This window comes from Geotrypetes seraphini, chromosome 15 (genome assembly GCF_902459505.1).
Source record: "Geotrypetes seraphini chromosome 15, aGeoSer1.1, whole genome shotgun sequence".
NCBI classification, from domain to species: Eukaryota; Metazoa; Chordata; class Amphibia; order Gymnophiona; family Dermophiidae; genus Geotrypetes; species Geotrypetes seraphini.
The window spans coordinates 66,052,137-66,069,114 of NC_047098.1; the positions used below are offsets into that span (position 1 = coordinate 66,052,137).

Consider the following 16,978-nt stretch of genomic DNA (forward strand, 5'->3'; position numbering starts at 1 on the left):
ATGCACTGGAGTTCGCCCGCTCTCTGCCGGATTTTTTCCTCGCTTCTCCATGTCAGACTCCGGTGAAGACGCAGGCTTTTCGCCAGACCCTTCAGCGCTTGATAGATCTCAAGGCAGTTGTTCCGGTGCCCCCTCCAGAGTGGGGCACGGGCAGGTACTCCATTTACTTTGTGGTGCCCAAGAAGGAGGGGACTTTTCGGCCCATCCTCGATTTGAAAGGGGTCAACAGGGCTCTCAAGATTCCCTCTTTCCGTATGGAAACTCTGCGGTCGGTCATTCTGGCGGTTCAGCCGGGGGAGTTTCTCACTTCTCTCGATCTGACGGAGGCCTACTTGCATGTTCCCATTCGGGCCTCTCATCAGCGTTTCCTGCGCTTTGCGATCTTGGGTCGGCACTTTCAGTTCTGTGCGCTTCCCTTTGGGCTGGCCACGGCTCCGCGGACGTTCACCAAGGTGATGGTGGTCGTCGCGGCAGCCTTGCGGTCGGAGGGCATCCTGGTACACCCCTACCTGGACGACTGGTTAATTCGGGCAAAGTCGTTGCAGGAAAGTTCCCGGGTTACTGCTCGGGTGGTGGAGTTTCTCCGGTCGCTGGGCTGGGTGGTCAACCTTGCCAAGAGTCGGTTGGTCCCGGCTCAGCGTCTGGAGTACCTAGGGGTGCTGTTCGACACCTCCTTGGGGAAGGTCTTCCTCCCAGAGGGCCGGGTGAGCAAATTGCAATCTCAGATTCGCCTGCTTTTGGCGTCCCGGTGTCCTCGGGCGCGAGATTTCCTCCAGGTCTTGGGGTCGATGGCGGCGTCCCTGGACGTGGTGAGGTGGGCGCGGGCCCACATGCGTCCTCTCCAGTATGCTCTGCTCCGGAGGTGGTCTCCCCAGAGGCACGGGATGGATGTTCCGGTTCCCCTACGAGGCTTGGCGCGCTGCAGTCTGCGTTGGTGGCTCCAGACCCCTCACCTAGTTCAGGGGGTGGGTCTGGATCTCCCGCAGTGGACGGTGCTCCTGACGGATGCGAGTCTCCTGGGTTGGGGGGCTCAGTGTTTGGGTCACTCAGCTCAGGGCACCTGGTCCGCGGAGGAGGCCGCCTGGTCGATCAACGTGTTGGAGACCAGAGCGGTCCGTCTGGCGCTGTTGGCTTTCCACTCCCTGTTGCGGGGCAAGTCAGTCAGAGTGCTGTCGGACAATGCCACGGCGGTGGCTTATGTCAATCGTCAGGGGGGCACCAAGAGCACTCGGGTGGCGCAGGAGGCGGCTCTGCTCATGGTTTGGGCGGAATCCCATCTGCTGGACCTCTCGGCCTCTCATATAGCCGGAGTAGACAACGTTCAGGCAGACTTCCTCAGTCGTCACTTCCTAGATCCAGGAGAGTGGTGTCTCGGCGCCGAGGCGTTTCAGTTGATAGTGCAGGCTTGGGGGCAGCCCCTGATGGACCTGATGGCCACGGGTGGCAACGCCAAGGTGCCCCGCTTCTTCAGTCGTCGCAGGGACGGTCTGGCCGAGGGTCTGGATGCTCTGGTCCAGCCGTGGCCAACGGAGGGGCTGTTGTATGTGTTCCCTCCTTGGCCGCTGGTGGGCAGAGTGCTTCTTCGCATTGTTTACCATCCGGGTTTGGTGGTGCTGGTGGCGCCGGATTGGCCTCGCCGTCCGTGGTATGCGGATCTGGTGAGGCACCTGGTAGCGGATCCTCTTCCTCTGCCTCTCTCGGGCGACCTTCTGAGGCAGGGTCCCATTCCCATGTTCGACCCGTCTCCCTTCTGTCTTACGGCATGGCTCTTGAAAGGGGTCGCCTTAGCAAGAAGGGATATTCAGACAAGGTGATTTCTACACTGTTGGGGTCCCGGAGGCTTTCTACCTCTCGGGCTTATGTGCGGGTTTGGCGTCTCTTTGAGGAATGGTGTCGGGCGCGGGGAGTGACCTCTTTTCGCGCTTCTCTGCCTTCCATTCTGGAGTTCTTGCAGGATGGCCTGGATAGAGGCCTGGCTTGGTCTTCTCTCCGGGTTCAGCTTGCGGCCCTGTCGGCTTTTCGAGGGTTGGTGTCAGGTCAGCGTTTATCGGCGCTTCCTGATGTGATTCGGTTTTTGCGGGCGGCCAAGTTGCTTAGGCCTCCCCTTCGGCCCTCGGTTCCCTCTTGGGATCTTAATCTGGTTCTCTCTGTTTTGGTGCGTCCGCCTTTCGAGCCCTTGGACGACTGTTCTTTGAAGGACCTTACTTTGAAGGCGGTCTTTTTGGTGGCCATTACTTCTGCTAGGCGTGTTTCTGAGCTGCAGGCTTTCTCTTGTAGGACTCCCTTCTTGGAGTTTTCTAGGGAACGGGTCGTCTTGCGGCCTGTTCCTTCCTTTCTGCCTAAGGTTGTTTCTCCTTTTCATGTCAATCAATCGGTGGTTCTCCCGGTCTTGGGTAGTCGGGAGGGCTCTTCTGAGCAACGGCAGCTGCGCAAGTTGGATGTCGGTCGGGTCCTTCGCTCTTATGTGCAGCGGACCCAGGAATTCCGGAAGTCCGATCATCTCTTTGTCCTCCTGGCGGGTTCTCGTCGGGGAGCTGGCGCTTCTAAGGCTACTATTGCGCGCTGGATCAAGGAGACGATTGCTTCCGCTTATCTTCTGAAACAGCAGCCGGTTCCGGAGTTTCTCAAGGCTCATTCCACACGGGGTCAGGCGGCTTCTTGGGCTGAGTCGTCGCTCGTGCCCCCTGTGGATATTTGTAAGGCTGCGGTTTGGTCCTCCTTGCATTCCTTTGTCCGTCATTATCGGGTTGATGTGCAGGCGCGTCGGGACGCGGTGTTCGGTGAGCGTGTACTGGTATCGGCCCTTCGGGGGTCCCGCCCGTGAGAGGGACTGCTTTGGTACGTCCCATTCGTAAAGTTAACCTCTACTGGTCTGGAGAGTGCTAAAGAAGGAGAAATTAGGTTCTTACCTGCTAATTTACTTTCTTTTAGCTTCTCCAGACCAGTAGAGGTCCCCACCCTGTCTGTTGTTGTTGTTGTTGGGGCTGTTGCGCGGGCAGTTTTTGGTTTTTGCTGCGGGTTCTAGTATTTTTCTAGGGCCGGGGAGAATTGAAGAACAGCGGCTGTGGCTCGGCTGGCTTAGCTGGCGAGCTGTGGGGACATTCTTCCTTCGGGAATTTCTCTTCTGCATTTTCCAACAGCATTTTGGGTTTGTTACTTGTTACTCCTTTCGGAGTATTGTTTTTTCTCTCTGTTGTTTTCCAGTTCTTGGTTCTGCTTGGCTATTCGGCAGACTGAGGGAAATAGAGAGGAGGGGCTAGGATATACTGTCCCAAAGTTTTGTTTTCAGTCTCCACCTGCTGGTCATGATTAGATATATACCCATTCGTAAAGTTAACCTCTACTGGTCTGGAGAAGCTAAAAGAAAGTAAATTAGCAGGTAAGAACCTAATTTCTCCTTAATCATAAAGACTTAGCTTTAGTTTTGTGGTCACTGTTAGGGACTGCTTTCGCCAACATGTTTTGCGACAAACGCTTTCTCAAGGCTGGGTCCCTAGTGGTGAAACGTCATCGATCTTGACCACAATTTTACTTGCATAAAATTATAGTCAAGATCGATGGCGTTTCATCACTAGGGACCCAGCCTTGAAAAAGCGTTTGTCGCAAAACATGTTGGCAAAAGCACAAAACTAAAGCTAAGTCTTTATGATTAAGAAATAAATTATACATTCATTAAGTTATTATTTCAGTATTTAAAATTATTATTATTAAAAGATTTTGCACATCAAGCTTAACGTAATGAAATAGTTTGAACGTGGAGTGGTGCGTCTGAGGATCCAAATTAGCATTCAGGTGGCTGGTTTCTAAAGAGGAGCGAGCTCTGGTGGATGCTCTAATTCAGGGGTGTCCAACCTTTTGGCTTCCCTGGGCCGCATTGGACGAAAAAAATGTTTCTCCCAGGACAAGCAGGCAGCATATTCTTAACTGATGGGTGACGGCACCGACGGAGCCCCGGTACGGACAATTTTAGAGTGATTACACTCTAAGAACTTAGAAAGTTCCAGTAGGCCGCACCGCGCGAGTGCCTTCCCGCGGTCCCCAGTTTCTTAGTTTCCGCGGAGCTAAGAAGATGCGTTTTTTTCAACAGCCGTTGAAAACCCTTTTTTCACCTTCCCGCTCGCGCGGTTTTTGTCTTGGAAGAGTTTCTTCCTTATTTTCTTTCTTTTCTTTAAAAAAAAAAAAAAATATCACTTAAATTCTTTTCTCGGGTTCGCCCCGGCTGGGCCTGTTGCCATCATCGAAGCCTCGGCTTTCGATTTGGCAGAGGCCGTGTTTACTTTCATGCCCCCTCAGCCAGGATTCAAAAAGTGCCAACGGTGTGCACGGCCCATTTCTTTGACCGACCCGCACAATTGGTGTTTGCAGTGCCTGGGTCCGGATCATAGGGCTTCCACCTGCACCCGTTGTGCTACTATAAAGAAGCGCACGTTAAAAAACAGGCAGCTTCAACAAAAATTACTTAAGAATATCTGCCTGCTGTCCCTGGATAACACCTGTTACGGTAAGTAACTGTGCTTTCTGGGGTCGCACAAATGCGCAAACGCTGCAGCAAGACAGAGGAGGGAGCCGGCAAGACGGTAAACACCCGGGGGCAGCAGAGGAAAACACTGCATCGCTCTCGACCGGGGCCGCAGGTTGGACACCTCTGCGTCTAATTTAAATCACAGCTATCTATAGAAAAACTCATTCTTGCTAGTATAATTTAAATATTTACAACCAGATGAAGGTTTCATTTTTTGAAAAATAACTTTTCAGATTAGCTTTACAGTTATATAAAAAAATGACTGATTTGATTAGAAATACTTAGATAAATAATTATGAAATAGGTTAATCATTCATATTTGGACCACTTTTCTGCTATACTTTATTGAAAGAAGACAAATATTACCCTAATAACAATTTAAATAGTTCAACCAGAACAATAAAATTATAGTATATGTATTCTTGTATTTACGTAAACATTCATGTCAACTGATATGGTTAAACAAAATAAGAAAAACAACAACTTAAAGACTATTTGACCATTACATTAGTGACTTTTATTCCACCATTGCCTTGGACAATTCCAGAAGAGTTACATAGTTGAGTGGGTTATATTGGGAGATTGAAATGCTTCTTGTGGAGTTAGTTTGTCTTGATGGATTTCTTGAATAGCAAGGTTTTTATTTCTTTTCTGAAAGTTTTGTAGTCTGGTGTCATGATCAGCAGATTGGATAGTTGGTGGTCAAGTTTCGTTGCCTGCGTGGCCAGTAGGCCATCGTACATTTTTTGCGTTTGACGTCTCTGATTGGGGAGTGCATGAATGGTTTGGGGACTAGCAGCATAACCTTCTCAGACTGTGTTATGCGCAGGTTTGGTTCTGCGTTTGCAAAGGAAATCAATTTGTTAGAGTTGGAAATGGTTTGAGAAAATGAGAAGGCCGTGAAGAGTGCGTGTAAAGAATGGAACTTTATTTTACTGTAGATTTTTGGAGGCTTTCGGGGCGTTCTTGGTATGACAAGCAAGAAGAAATGCTTTATGATAGGAATAGGATAAGTAGACAAGTGTTTGTACAGGAGCTTATCTGATGTTTTAGAGGCATCTGCAGAGAAGCATCTTAATAGATCGGCAAAAAAGTCTTCTGTAGAAAAGAGAATTGTATGTGTAAAGGTTTGAGAATTTGAATTTAATGAAAAGGCCATGCTTACTATGATGACCATGAAAGTTTGAACAAGATCCACTATGAGCTAGTAGAAACTTTGTGGCAAGATTGAATGTCATCATAACAAGCCAGCTTTTTCCCTCTTCATTGCAGGGGAGATCTTTGAACTCAAAGCAGAGCTGAACAATGAAAAGAAAGAAAAAAGGAAAGAGGCTGTAAAGAAGGTCATTGCAGCGATGACAGTAGGAAAAGATGTCAGGTAAAGATATGCGCTCTCTTTGCACAGTCTGTAAGTCCTCACCTTTCGGCCCATTTAAAACCAAAACAGGTAGATATAGAAGGAGAATTTCATGTCAAGTGTGATGATAAATCTAAATCCACCGGTTAAAGGATGTAAATTTAAAAGACATCATCAACATCTTTTCTCACATCAGGCAGATCTGGAACAATTGCTTCTGCCTACTACTTACGGGGAATTTGGGAAGCACCTCAAGACATATCTGTTTGACCCGGACGATCTTATCCACAATACCCGAGTTCTTGAGCTGTTAATCACTAGCTTTTAACTTTGTTAATTCTACTCAATTTGTAACATCTTTTAATCTTTGTAAACCGCATAGAACTTAACGGTCCTGTGGTTTATAAACTGTTATTATTAAATGTTATTGTCAACAGATTTCAAAGGATTCATTTGACATTGTTTTTTTTCCGGATCTTTATTAAATTTGTTGCAGAAGTAAAACAAACAGTATAACATTGAACTGAAATGTTGCATCATAGCTAATACAGTGGTTTGTGCAATGATATAACAATTGAGCTCAAGGAGGGGTCCAGGTTTTACAGAAATGGGAGTGACTGCGATTTTTGGAGGCTGTGACTTCTTCATATTTCCAGATGGAATAGAAATAATTCCACCGTTGTCAGTTGTCTTTGCAATGATGCACAGCCAGAGCAATCATAATGTCGGGTTGGATGATCTTAATATATTGGATGTATTATGCGAAGAGAACATTGAACAATTCCACATGGATTACCAATAATTGGGACATTGGAATAGGAGATGGAGCCGTGTGCCTAGGGCCCTAGAACATGACCAGCATAAGTTGTTTTGTTTTTGAAAAATATTCTAGGTATTTTATTTACTTAGTGCATAATGAAAAAAGTTGATTTTACATTTAAACCCAGGATGTCACCAGGCTTCTCCATCCTAGGAGGCTGTGTACCATATAGCAATTAGGAAGACCAGTCCTTTTCAGACAGAAGTTTGTAGTCCTGGGGTTTGGGCTGATTTCAGCATTAGAAAGAATCTTAAGTTAATCATGTGATGGCTTCTGTATTCCCAAAACTGTAAAAACAATTTTCTAATTGGAAAATGGTAAAACCAGAGGACATAATTTGAGATTGAGGGGTGGGAGACCCAAGAGCAATGTAAGGAAATTCTTTACGGAGAGGGTGGTGGAGAGGAAAACGGTGACAGAGTTCAAAAAAGCATGGGATGAACATAGAGGATCTTGAATCAGAAAATAATGGTAAATATTGAAGCGCTAAGGCCAGTACTGGGCAGACTTGCACTGTCTGTGTCTGTATATGGCCGCTTGATTGAGGATGGGCTGGGGAAGGCGTCAATGGGTGGGAGGATGTAGATGGACTGGAGTGAGCTTTGACGGAGACTTCAGTAGTTGGAAGCTAAGAACAGTACCAAGCAGAGCTTTGGATTCTTGGCCAGAATTAGCTAAGATGAAAATTTTTTTTTTTTAAATTGAATCAGGTTGAGCATACTGAATGGACCATTTGGGTCTTTATCTGCCATCATTTGCTAGGATGATTTGCAAAACCATGTGATCATGTTTTCTCATCTTTACTGCAAGTTTGGGTTCAAGAATTTCAAAAATTTTATTAACTTGAATTATTACAAAATTCTGCAGTAAAGATGATTTGTACAAAATTTAAAGTTTGATAGAGTGACTCCAGTCTTAGAAGTAATGTAAGTGAAAAGGTGTAGTGGCCGGGTTAGTCCACTTTGCAAGATAATATGTAGAAGGGATTCCCTTCGAAAGCTAATTATAAACTACTTGAAGTTAGTCCTTACATTGTTTTTGTTCAAGCAGTGTAAGGAAATCCTTCTTCATGGGAAGGGTGGTGAATTTGTGGACTGCCCCTCTTGGAGATGAAGACTGAATCTGAATTCAAGAAAGCATGGCACAAGAGAGAGGATGGGATGATGGACCGTATGGATGGCCAGACTGGATAGACCTATATGGTCTGGGTCTGCTCTAGGTTTTTTTATTTATAACCTTTTCAATTTTAAATCAAGTTTCAAGTTTATTATATATTTGATTAATCGCTTACTCAAATTTCTAAGCGATGCACAAAATATATACAATTAAAAGGGCATCAACACAGACAGATTAAACAGACAGTATATGCGTAACATGATAAGGACTAACAGTACGAATATGGGTAAGAACTACATATTGCTGATAGAAAAGAGAACAATTATGGTAAAAAATCCAATAGGGAGGGAATAAACAATGAACCTTAAAGAGGTTATAAAGATGGAATGGAACTCCCAATTAGACTGTTTTAGGTATCAAAGAAAAGAAAACAGACATAACTTGAAAAAGATCAGAAACATAATAAAAAAGAATCACATAATTATACAATCAAATGTATTGAAAACATTAACTAATATTGAGTCCACAATTACGAAAATCAAGAAAGGAAAATGTCATCAGTTTGGAAATAAAATTTCTATATTAGAGTAACGGCAATTGGTAACCCAAGCTACAGCCGGATGGCAGGTCATTTATGATTGGACTGAGATTCCAACCCTTCTTTTGGTCCAATAAAGTCTAAAAGCTGTCTAAAAGGAAACTCTTTCTTTGATAGGTAATGTAACATTTTGCTGGAAATTTAACCAAAAAAGTAGCCCCAAGAGCTAGGACTCGGCCTCAAAGCCAAGAATTCTTTCCTTCGCTTTTGGGTTTTCTGAGCCAGATCTGGAAAAATTCTAACATTAGAGCCCAAAAACTTATCATTGATATGTAGGAAATACAAATGAAGAATATATTCCTTATCACTTTCCAAAGCCAGTGTCAGCCACATAGTGGTTCTATCAGTTGTCACCTCAAGGGAATTTTTTTTTTTTTTTTTTTAATTCTTTATTCGTTTTTGCATATACAACAAGTGTATTAGATAAAATCATTTAAACTTATAAACACACACTTGATTAGCTCTCATATAACACATTAAATATAACATTTCATTACATATTTATATTCTATAATATCTTGAATATTATGTATTACACCTGATATCTATTATTAAATAGAAACCCTCCCATCCCCTCTCCTCCCGTAACAGAATTTCATTCAAATACATTGAGACTATTAACCTATTCATATTCATATTCAAAGGAATTTTCCAGAAATGAAGACAAATTCATGTCCAGATTTTCTTTTAGATTTTCAGTAGGAGTGGATTCCCCTCGAGGTTTCTTTATACTCAAATAGTAGGCCCTCACAATTGGAGGTAAATTTTCCAATGAAATGGCAAGAACCTCTCGAAAATATTTTCTCGCCATCTCAACAGGTGAAATGACGGGACATTTAGGAAAATTAAAAAATCTTAAGTTATTCTTTCTCAAAGAGTTTTCAAAGTTCTCCAACTTGCGGGAAATAAATGATGGGTTTCTGTTTTTGCGCTTCTATTATTTGCAGGTCTGCCTCTTGCAAATTCATCATGGTTGGCTGCATATATTTCCAGGAGTGGGTTGAGAACCACTGGTCTGAATCATGGGACTGACTGACCTTTTAGTCATTTTTTTGTGTGTGTTTGTGCCAAGCTTTGAGAAAACATTATATCCGAGTTTCACCGTTACTGGAGTCTTTATTTTGCATTTGTTTTGAGGTTGTGCTGGTGCACACAGTTTACCCTATGCATCACGCCAGCCTGTGGATTACCGTCTGCTCATCATTGCCTTGACAAGTTATTTTAACATATATGTACTTATTTTTTTCTGTCCAGCTCACTCTTCCCGGACGTAGTGAATTGTATGCAGACCGATAACCTGGAACTCAAGAAATTGGTCTATCTCTATCTTATGAACTATGCCAAAAGCCAACCAGACATGGCCATCATGGCTGTCAACAGCTTTGTTAAGGTAACCAGTGCTGACACTCAGAGGGGGGGGAGGGTCTAGGACAGGGGTGTCAAACTCAATCACGGAAGGGGCCGAAATTTGGAAAAAAGGCAAAGTCGCAGGCCGACTTTTTTTTTTTTTTTTTTTTAAGATACTTAGGGGCTAACCGATTTAGCACACACTAAATGTGCATCTTAATAAAAGGATCCCTTAGTCTTAGCAGAAGTCTAGGGTTACAACCTCTCCAACCCCACACCGGCTCTGTGATGTAAACAAAATAAATAAAAAAGACTTTTCCTCTCTCTTTTAGGTCCTAGACAGGCATGGGGGGCAAATTTTGGATTAGGTAGTCTGTTCTGATTTTGTGTGTGCTCTTGTTGAGTGAATGAGAGGGTGTTTTGCATTATTATTAAATAATATAACTGCAGGGGCTTGGTAGCAAGGGAATAGGGGTGGGGATGAGGGCAGAGAAGGTTGAGAAGCATTCAGGCAGGTGGGTGAATTGACAAGTGAATTGAATTCAAGATATGCTGCCTAGCCTTCAAGACCCTGCAAGGAGAATCCCCTGATAGCTTCCCCAGATATACAGAACTACTAGGCAAACCGACAAAACAATGTAAAAATAACTGCCTGATCTATCATTTCCTTCTCTGAAAGGAATTAAGTACAAAATACTACAGCTCCTTTAATTACCAAGTTGCAAAAATGTGAAACTTATTACCGGTAGAAATACACACTACCCCCACATACGCTGTGTTCCGTAAAGCCCTAAAAACATGGCTCTTCCTAAAATCCTGGCTAAGTGCCTAGCTAAATCCAAATCTGAACTACATGCTGATGACTACGATGTGGATACCCCACACAACCCACCATACCAGAAATAAATGCTAAGAGCACACCGAATTCCCACATATACATAAATACCTTGACAGACACCTGGCAGTCAGAAATCCGTGAACTCTCTGAAAACTTAGCATCACTAAGCGACACAGATTACACCCTAACAATTCCTCATCTCCTTGGTTCAATCAAGAATTAAGGGTATTGAAAAGAAACACATGAAAAGCAGAAAGAACCTGGTACAAAACCAAACTAGCTTCTGACAAACAGACCTGGAAAACACAATCAAACATCTACAAACAAGCAAGAGCTAAAGAAAAATACTACACCAAACTAATGATGAAATTTCCCAATCGATCCAGGGGCATCTTCTCTTTGACCAGGAACTTCTTTTCATCAGCTCAATGTCCAACTAACAATCAGTCCGTAGCAGTGGATGCAGAATCCTTCGCCGCCTCCTTTCAAGTGAAGCTAGAAAAGATCCAAAACAGCCTTGACCTATCTACATCTTCTTACAGTTCCTCACTGAATTCTGTGCCAATCCAACAACACCCGTCAACGTCCCTCAACCACTTCAATGAAATCTCATTGGCAGAACTCGAATCAAAATTGGAATCAATTCACCTCAGCTCATGACCCATGCCCACACTCCCTTCTATACTTAGTGAAAGGTCCTTTCCTCAAATCAATCAAAAATTACATTCATCACAATAATTCTTTAATAATTGCAATAATTCTACTCTGATTATCCTTAAGGAATATATTGTACTTTTGCTATTTGCATTTTGTACTTTGCTGATTGTCCAGCACTCTTTGATGTAAACCGCCGAGAAGTCGTCAGATTGTGGCGGTATAGAAGAATAAAGTTATTATTATTATTATCCTTCCCTTAATCAATGCCTCATTGTGTAAAGGGGACGTTCCAACACCCTGGAAAGCTGCAGTGATCAAACCACTGCTGAAGAAACCCTCCCTAGATCCAGACACACCAAGCAACTGTAGGCCAGTTTCCAATCTTCCCTTTGCATCAAAGCTCCTTGAAAAAACAGTGCTCCACCAAATAACTCCATTCATCAAGAACCAGAATGCCCTCTCCACTCACCAATCTGGATTCAGGAGCTATCACAGCACCGAAACAATACTCCTAGATTTAATAGATGACTGCTGGAGCTATATGGACAAAGGTCAGGATGTACTTCTCATCCAACTGGACTTCAGTGCAGCCTTTGATACGCTTGACCATGAGATCCTACTATCCAGATTATTTGAGTCTGGGATCAATAATGCAGCACTTTCCTGGTTCTCATCCTTCTTGGATCAAAGACAACTACGTGTCCTAGCGAACTCGGCATTCTCTAAATGGAGTACACCAAGGTGCGCTTTTATCCCCACTTCTATTCAACATCTACATCAGACCAGCTTTTGATATTGCAAAGAAACATGGAATTAACATATACTCCTTCACTGACGATATACAATTCTACACCCCTCTTGGCAAGGCGCAGTGCTTACAATTAGAGACCCTACAAACCTACCTCCTGGAGATTAAAGCATGGATGACGACCAACAAACTTCAACTGAACCCATCCAAGACTGAACTTTTATGGATTCGCTGTGATTCGAGCTCTGCCTCTCATCCTTGCATCTCCTGGGACAACAACACTCTGGTATTCCAAGACCAAATGTCTAGCTTGGGCATTACACCGGACGCTGGTCTGACTCTTTCAACACAAATCTCCAAGATAGTATTCTCATCCTTCTTGGATCAAAGACAACTACGTGTCCTAGCGAACTCGGCATTCTCTAAATGGAGTACACCAAGGTGCGCTTTTATCCCCACTTCTATTCAACATCTACATCAGACCAGCTTTTGATATTGCAAAGAAACATGGAATTAACATATACTCCTTCACTGACGATATACAACTCTACACCCCTCTTGGCAAGGCGCAGTGCTTACAATTAGAGACCCTACAAACCTACCTCCTGGAGATTAAAGCATGGATGACGACCAACAAACTTCAACTGAACCCATCCAAGACTGAACTTTTATGGATTCGCTGTGATTCGAGCTCTGCCTCTCATCCTTGCATCTCCTGGGACAACAACACTCTGGTATTCCAAGACCAAATGTCTAGCTTGGGCATTACACCGGACGCTGGTCTGACTCTTTCAACACAAATCTCCAAGATAGTATTCTCCTCCTTCTACTCTTTACGGCAACTAAAGGCCATCCGCCATTACTTCACAGATTCTGACTTCACCCAGTTGTTATATGCCTTTGTTCTATCCCACCTGGACTATTGCAATGGTCTTTACACCTGTCTACTGGCCAAAGAGCAGAACCGTCTACAAAGAGTCCAAAATGCTGCAGTGCGACTCCTAAAAAAACCTTGGCCGTTTCGACCATATCTCCCCAGCCCCTCACAGAGATCCCCAATCTGTCAATTGGAGAAATGCAGCCAAACTCGATTTCGAAAAGCATGGCAGCCAGCAGAAGCACTTTGAGCTTTTGATGCTGGCAGCTCAAGCATGCTCAGTTTTTGTAGCCTTGGAGCACTGAGCGTGTTTGCAGTGCTGGCATAAGTGGTTCAAAGTGCTACCACTGTCTGCTGCGCTATTCTGAGTCAGGGCTTTGAGAATCCCACTAGCTAAAGTATGTTTAATTGAATTTTAATTTTGTTGAGGGACCAGGAGGAGCCTAGTTCTCACCCATGTTAAATGTTGTGCCCCATTTCCAATTCATTGTTTTTTGTCTACACCACTGGGGCTGAGGTATTCTGGTTCTCATGACACAGAAGTGTAAACCTGGAGCAGTTGACTTGGATACAGCCATGACATGGAGCTGTGTGGAAGATTCTTGAAGTCATCATGTGCAGTTGTTAATTTACTACCTTTAGATCTGTCCTTCATGACCATCATCTTTGTTCCCACCCTCTGGGACCTGCATTTTGTGACTCTTTATAATGCATTTTTGGGGTATAGCTTTGTTGAAAATATGCATTATAAGGCCAAACTCCTTTCTCCTGACGGGGTGGTTATTGGCTGCTCAGTGGATTGGGCTCAAATGTATATTGTGTATTTGGAACGTGGGGGTGGGGGAGAGGGATTAGGAGGGTTCCAGTTTTATCCAGGTGCCGCCTAGAACTGAAAGGTATTAGCGGGATAGAAGACATCAATGTTAGAGTTTACTTGGGTGGAACTGGATTCCCATGTCTGAATACAGCTGCAATAGGTCAGAAAGTTTCCATTCCTTGAGGCATCAAGAAGGTTAGACATAGCATAGATAGAGCCATCCATTGTTAACTAGAATTGTTTATTGGCAGGATTGTGAAGACCCAAACCCACTGATCAGGGCTCTGGCTGTGCGCACCATGGGCTGCATCCGTGTGGATAAAATCACAGAGTACCTTTGTGAGCCACTGCGAAAATGTCTGAAGGATGAAGACCCCTATGTTCGGAAGACGGCAGCAGTATGTGTCGCGAAGCTGCATGACATCAATGCCCAGATGGTAGAGGACCAAGGGTTTCTGGATTCCCTGCGAGACCTCATTGCTGATTCCAACCCCATGGTAACTTCTTTCTTATAAGAACTCCTCAGTGACCTCTAATTATCTTCTGTTCTTGGTGTTCACATTTATTTTTGTGGGTCAAGATATTTTTTTTTATCTCGATTCTTTTCTTCAAATCATAGAATGTTTGCCAGTCTCTGTTTAAAATACTTTTGTTACAACTTTATATATTTATTTATTTTGGTAATATAAAAAGAGGAGTTTAAAATAGAAGTGCATAGTATGAAAATTCAGGTATGAAAATTTACTATAACTGCTTTGAGCCTCAGAGGACATGACATGTTGTCCAGGGGTCCTGTATTACACATCTACTGGAAGGTGCTCCTAATAACCAGGGACTTAATGGCATTTATGCATGCGGACTTACTCGCTGACCTCTCCGAGAACACTTTTTTCCTTGTCACATATCAAAGTTCCATGTACAGACTTGACAACCACCATTTAAGCATGGCTGACTAGGCCTACACAGAGTGGCAGGTGTTTGCTCTGTCCTCCTTGTTGGGCAAACTGGATGGACCACGCATAAGAACATAAGACTAGCCTTCATGGGTCAGACCAATGGTCCATCAAGCCCAGTAGCTCGTTCTCACGGTGACCAATCCAGGTCCCTAGTACCTGGCCAAAACCAAAGGAGGAGCAACATTCCATTCTACCGATCCAGGGCAACAGAGGCTTCCCTCATGTCTATGGACTTTTTCTCCAGGAACTTGTCTAAGTCCTTCTTAAAACCAGATACGCTATCCGCTCTTACCACAACCTCTGCCATCATTTCTTTAGCTCTGTTATATATAGGATGGTAAGCCAATATTCTCCATCTCCCTATGGATGGTCTTTCCCAAACTTCTGAGTTTCTCAGTTCAGTGAAGCAGTGGGCTTTAGGCTAAAGGTACCTACTTTAAGGGGTATATCTGGTGGTGCCAGATCTCTCCCCCACCCTGTCCTCTTTCCATGCTATTGTCCCCTTCTCCCTCCTCACAAAAAAGGGCAGTCACAGTTTGGGGGGAGCTGAATTAGTTCTGAGCCACTGCAAACTGCTTCAGGTCTGTCAGCCCTTTACAATGGAGCGTACACCTTTAAGTTTCTTATTCTTTTCTATCTCGGCTGCTGCTCTCTCTCTGAGATGTGAAGAGCAGTGGCAGGGCACGGTTTGGGATGACCCTTGGGGTTAGAGCCTTCAGATTTTGTGTTGGTGCTAGCAGGGCAATTGGGTTCTCACACAGTCTTGTAGCCCAGTCACTGGTACCCAAGGCCTGTTTCAGGCTGTGCATGTGAGAGGACTCCCTATTGTTTTATCAGCTAGCTAATTCCAGTGTCTTACTTGTACATCTCCTCTCCCAAGTTTGTTGTTTTGCTTCAAGGTGATTCTTTACTTCTACTCCTTTGTAGAGCTTTCTGAAGGGGCATTCGGTGATTTCTCTTCGCATTTCTGTCAGCTGGTATTTCTGCATCTAATTATGCTGCTGAACTCTTAACTCGACCTTTTTAATAATATGTAATACCTTTACAATGGGGTGGTTTATTGTATGTACTCGAATATAAGTTGAGACCCCCATTTTCCCCCCCAAAAGGAGGAAAAATAGTTGACTCGAATATGTCGGGCGGCTTAATATTCAAGTGCCCTCCCCTGTTAGGCTCTGCACCCAGCCCCCTTCCTGCCAGGCACTGCACACAGCCCCTTTCCCTCCCTCCTCTGTCAGGCTCTGCACCCAGCGCTCCCTCCCTGCCAGACACAGCACACAGCCCCCTTCCCTCCCTCTCAGGCTCTTCACCCTGTCCCCCCTCCCTTCCCTGTCTATCGTACCTCCTCTGCCGCTAGAATCCCTGGTGGTCCAGAGGTGGAGCGGACAAGAGCGAGCTTTCTGTGCTCCTGCCCGCTGCTAATCTGGTCTGAGTTCTGGCCTCCAACTGCTGAGCCGTTCTGAGCAGGAGCGCACTTTGGTGCTGCTAGTCGGCGCTAAGCAGCTTCTTGAATGGCTCCTGTGAATTCTCGCAAGACTGGAGTTCTCAGTATCTCTCTGTGATAATGGCTCTTGATGGACACTAACTATCTGTGCCAAGAACATGGAGCTGGGACCATTCTGTACCTTAGCACATCTGTTGAACTTCAGGGCTGTACCAAGGTTTTTTGTTACTCTTAAGCACTGATCATTTAGATGTAATTTAGGGCATTCTGAGGCCTGTCTACAGTGACATTGCCAAGATCAGATTTGTTTGATATAATCTCCCATAGGCCTTTGCTGACATTGGTTAAGCCAACAGAAAATGCTACAGCTATATGACATCTTGGATACTTTTGTATGGTGTATATTTATTTATTTAAATGAAGACATCTTGTGGTACCATTCTCTATGGCATGCACTGCTGCAACTGTTTTGTAAACAATCATTTTGCCCTTCTAAGATGCCTCTCTCTTACTTCCAATATTACATCAGCAAGTCCACTTATCCTGCACAGTCTCCAGGCTCCAGTCTCCATGAAGATAAACAGTTCCCATTATGAGTTCAAACCTCTGTCTTAGGTTGGGCCTTGACTGTTGGACAGGGAAACCCAAAACATAACCTCTTATCTGTCTTGGAGAGAATGAATCGTACATAAGGGATGCAGGAAGCTTTCTCAGGAGATTTAGACTTAAAGGTACCAAGGTGCCATGAGTTGGGATATGAGGGTATGGGAAGAGATCATATACACTTCCCCTCCCCATTCGCGGTTTTGACACTCGTGATTTCACATATTCGTGATTTTTTTGGGGGGGAGGGGTAACCCCCCATAGTTTAGCATGTTTCC

The 16,978-nt window shown here is 44.4% G+C and overlaps 1 protein-coding gene across 3 annotated transcripts in view; it reads left to right on the forward strand.

The window, feature by feature from the left end:
- The window catches only part of LOC117349121 (AP-1 complex subunit beta-1), a 123,706-nt gene that overhangs the window by 11,957 nt on the left and 94,771 nt on the right, over positions 1-16,978 (forward strand). For 2 of the 3 annotated variants that reach the window (XM_033922157.1, XM_033922158.1), the window contains exons 3-5: positions 5,795-5,900; positions 9,668-9,803; positions 13,949-14,194. In XM_033922157.1, coding sequence (XP_033778048.1) covers positions 5,795-5,900; positions 9,668-9,803; positions 13,949-14,194 — 488 coding nt within the window. The remainder of the gene's footprint in view (positions 1-5,794; positions 5,901-9,667; positions 9,804-13,948; positions 14,195-16,978) is intronic. The other variant, XM_033922159.1, reaches the window with a different exon arrangement.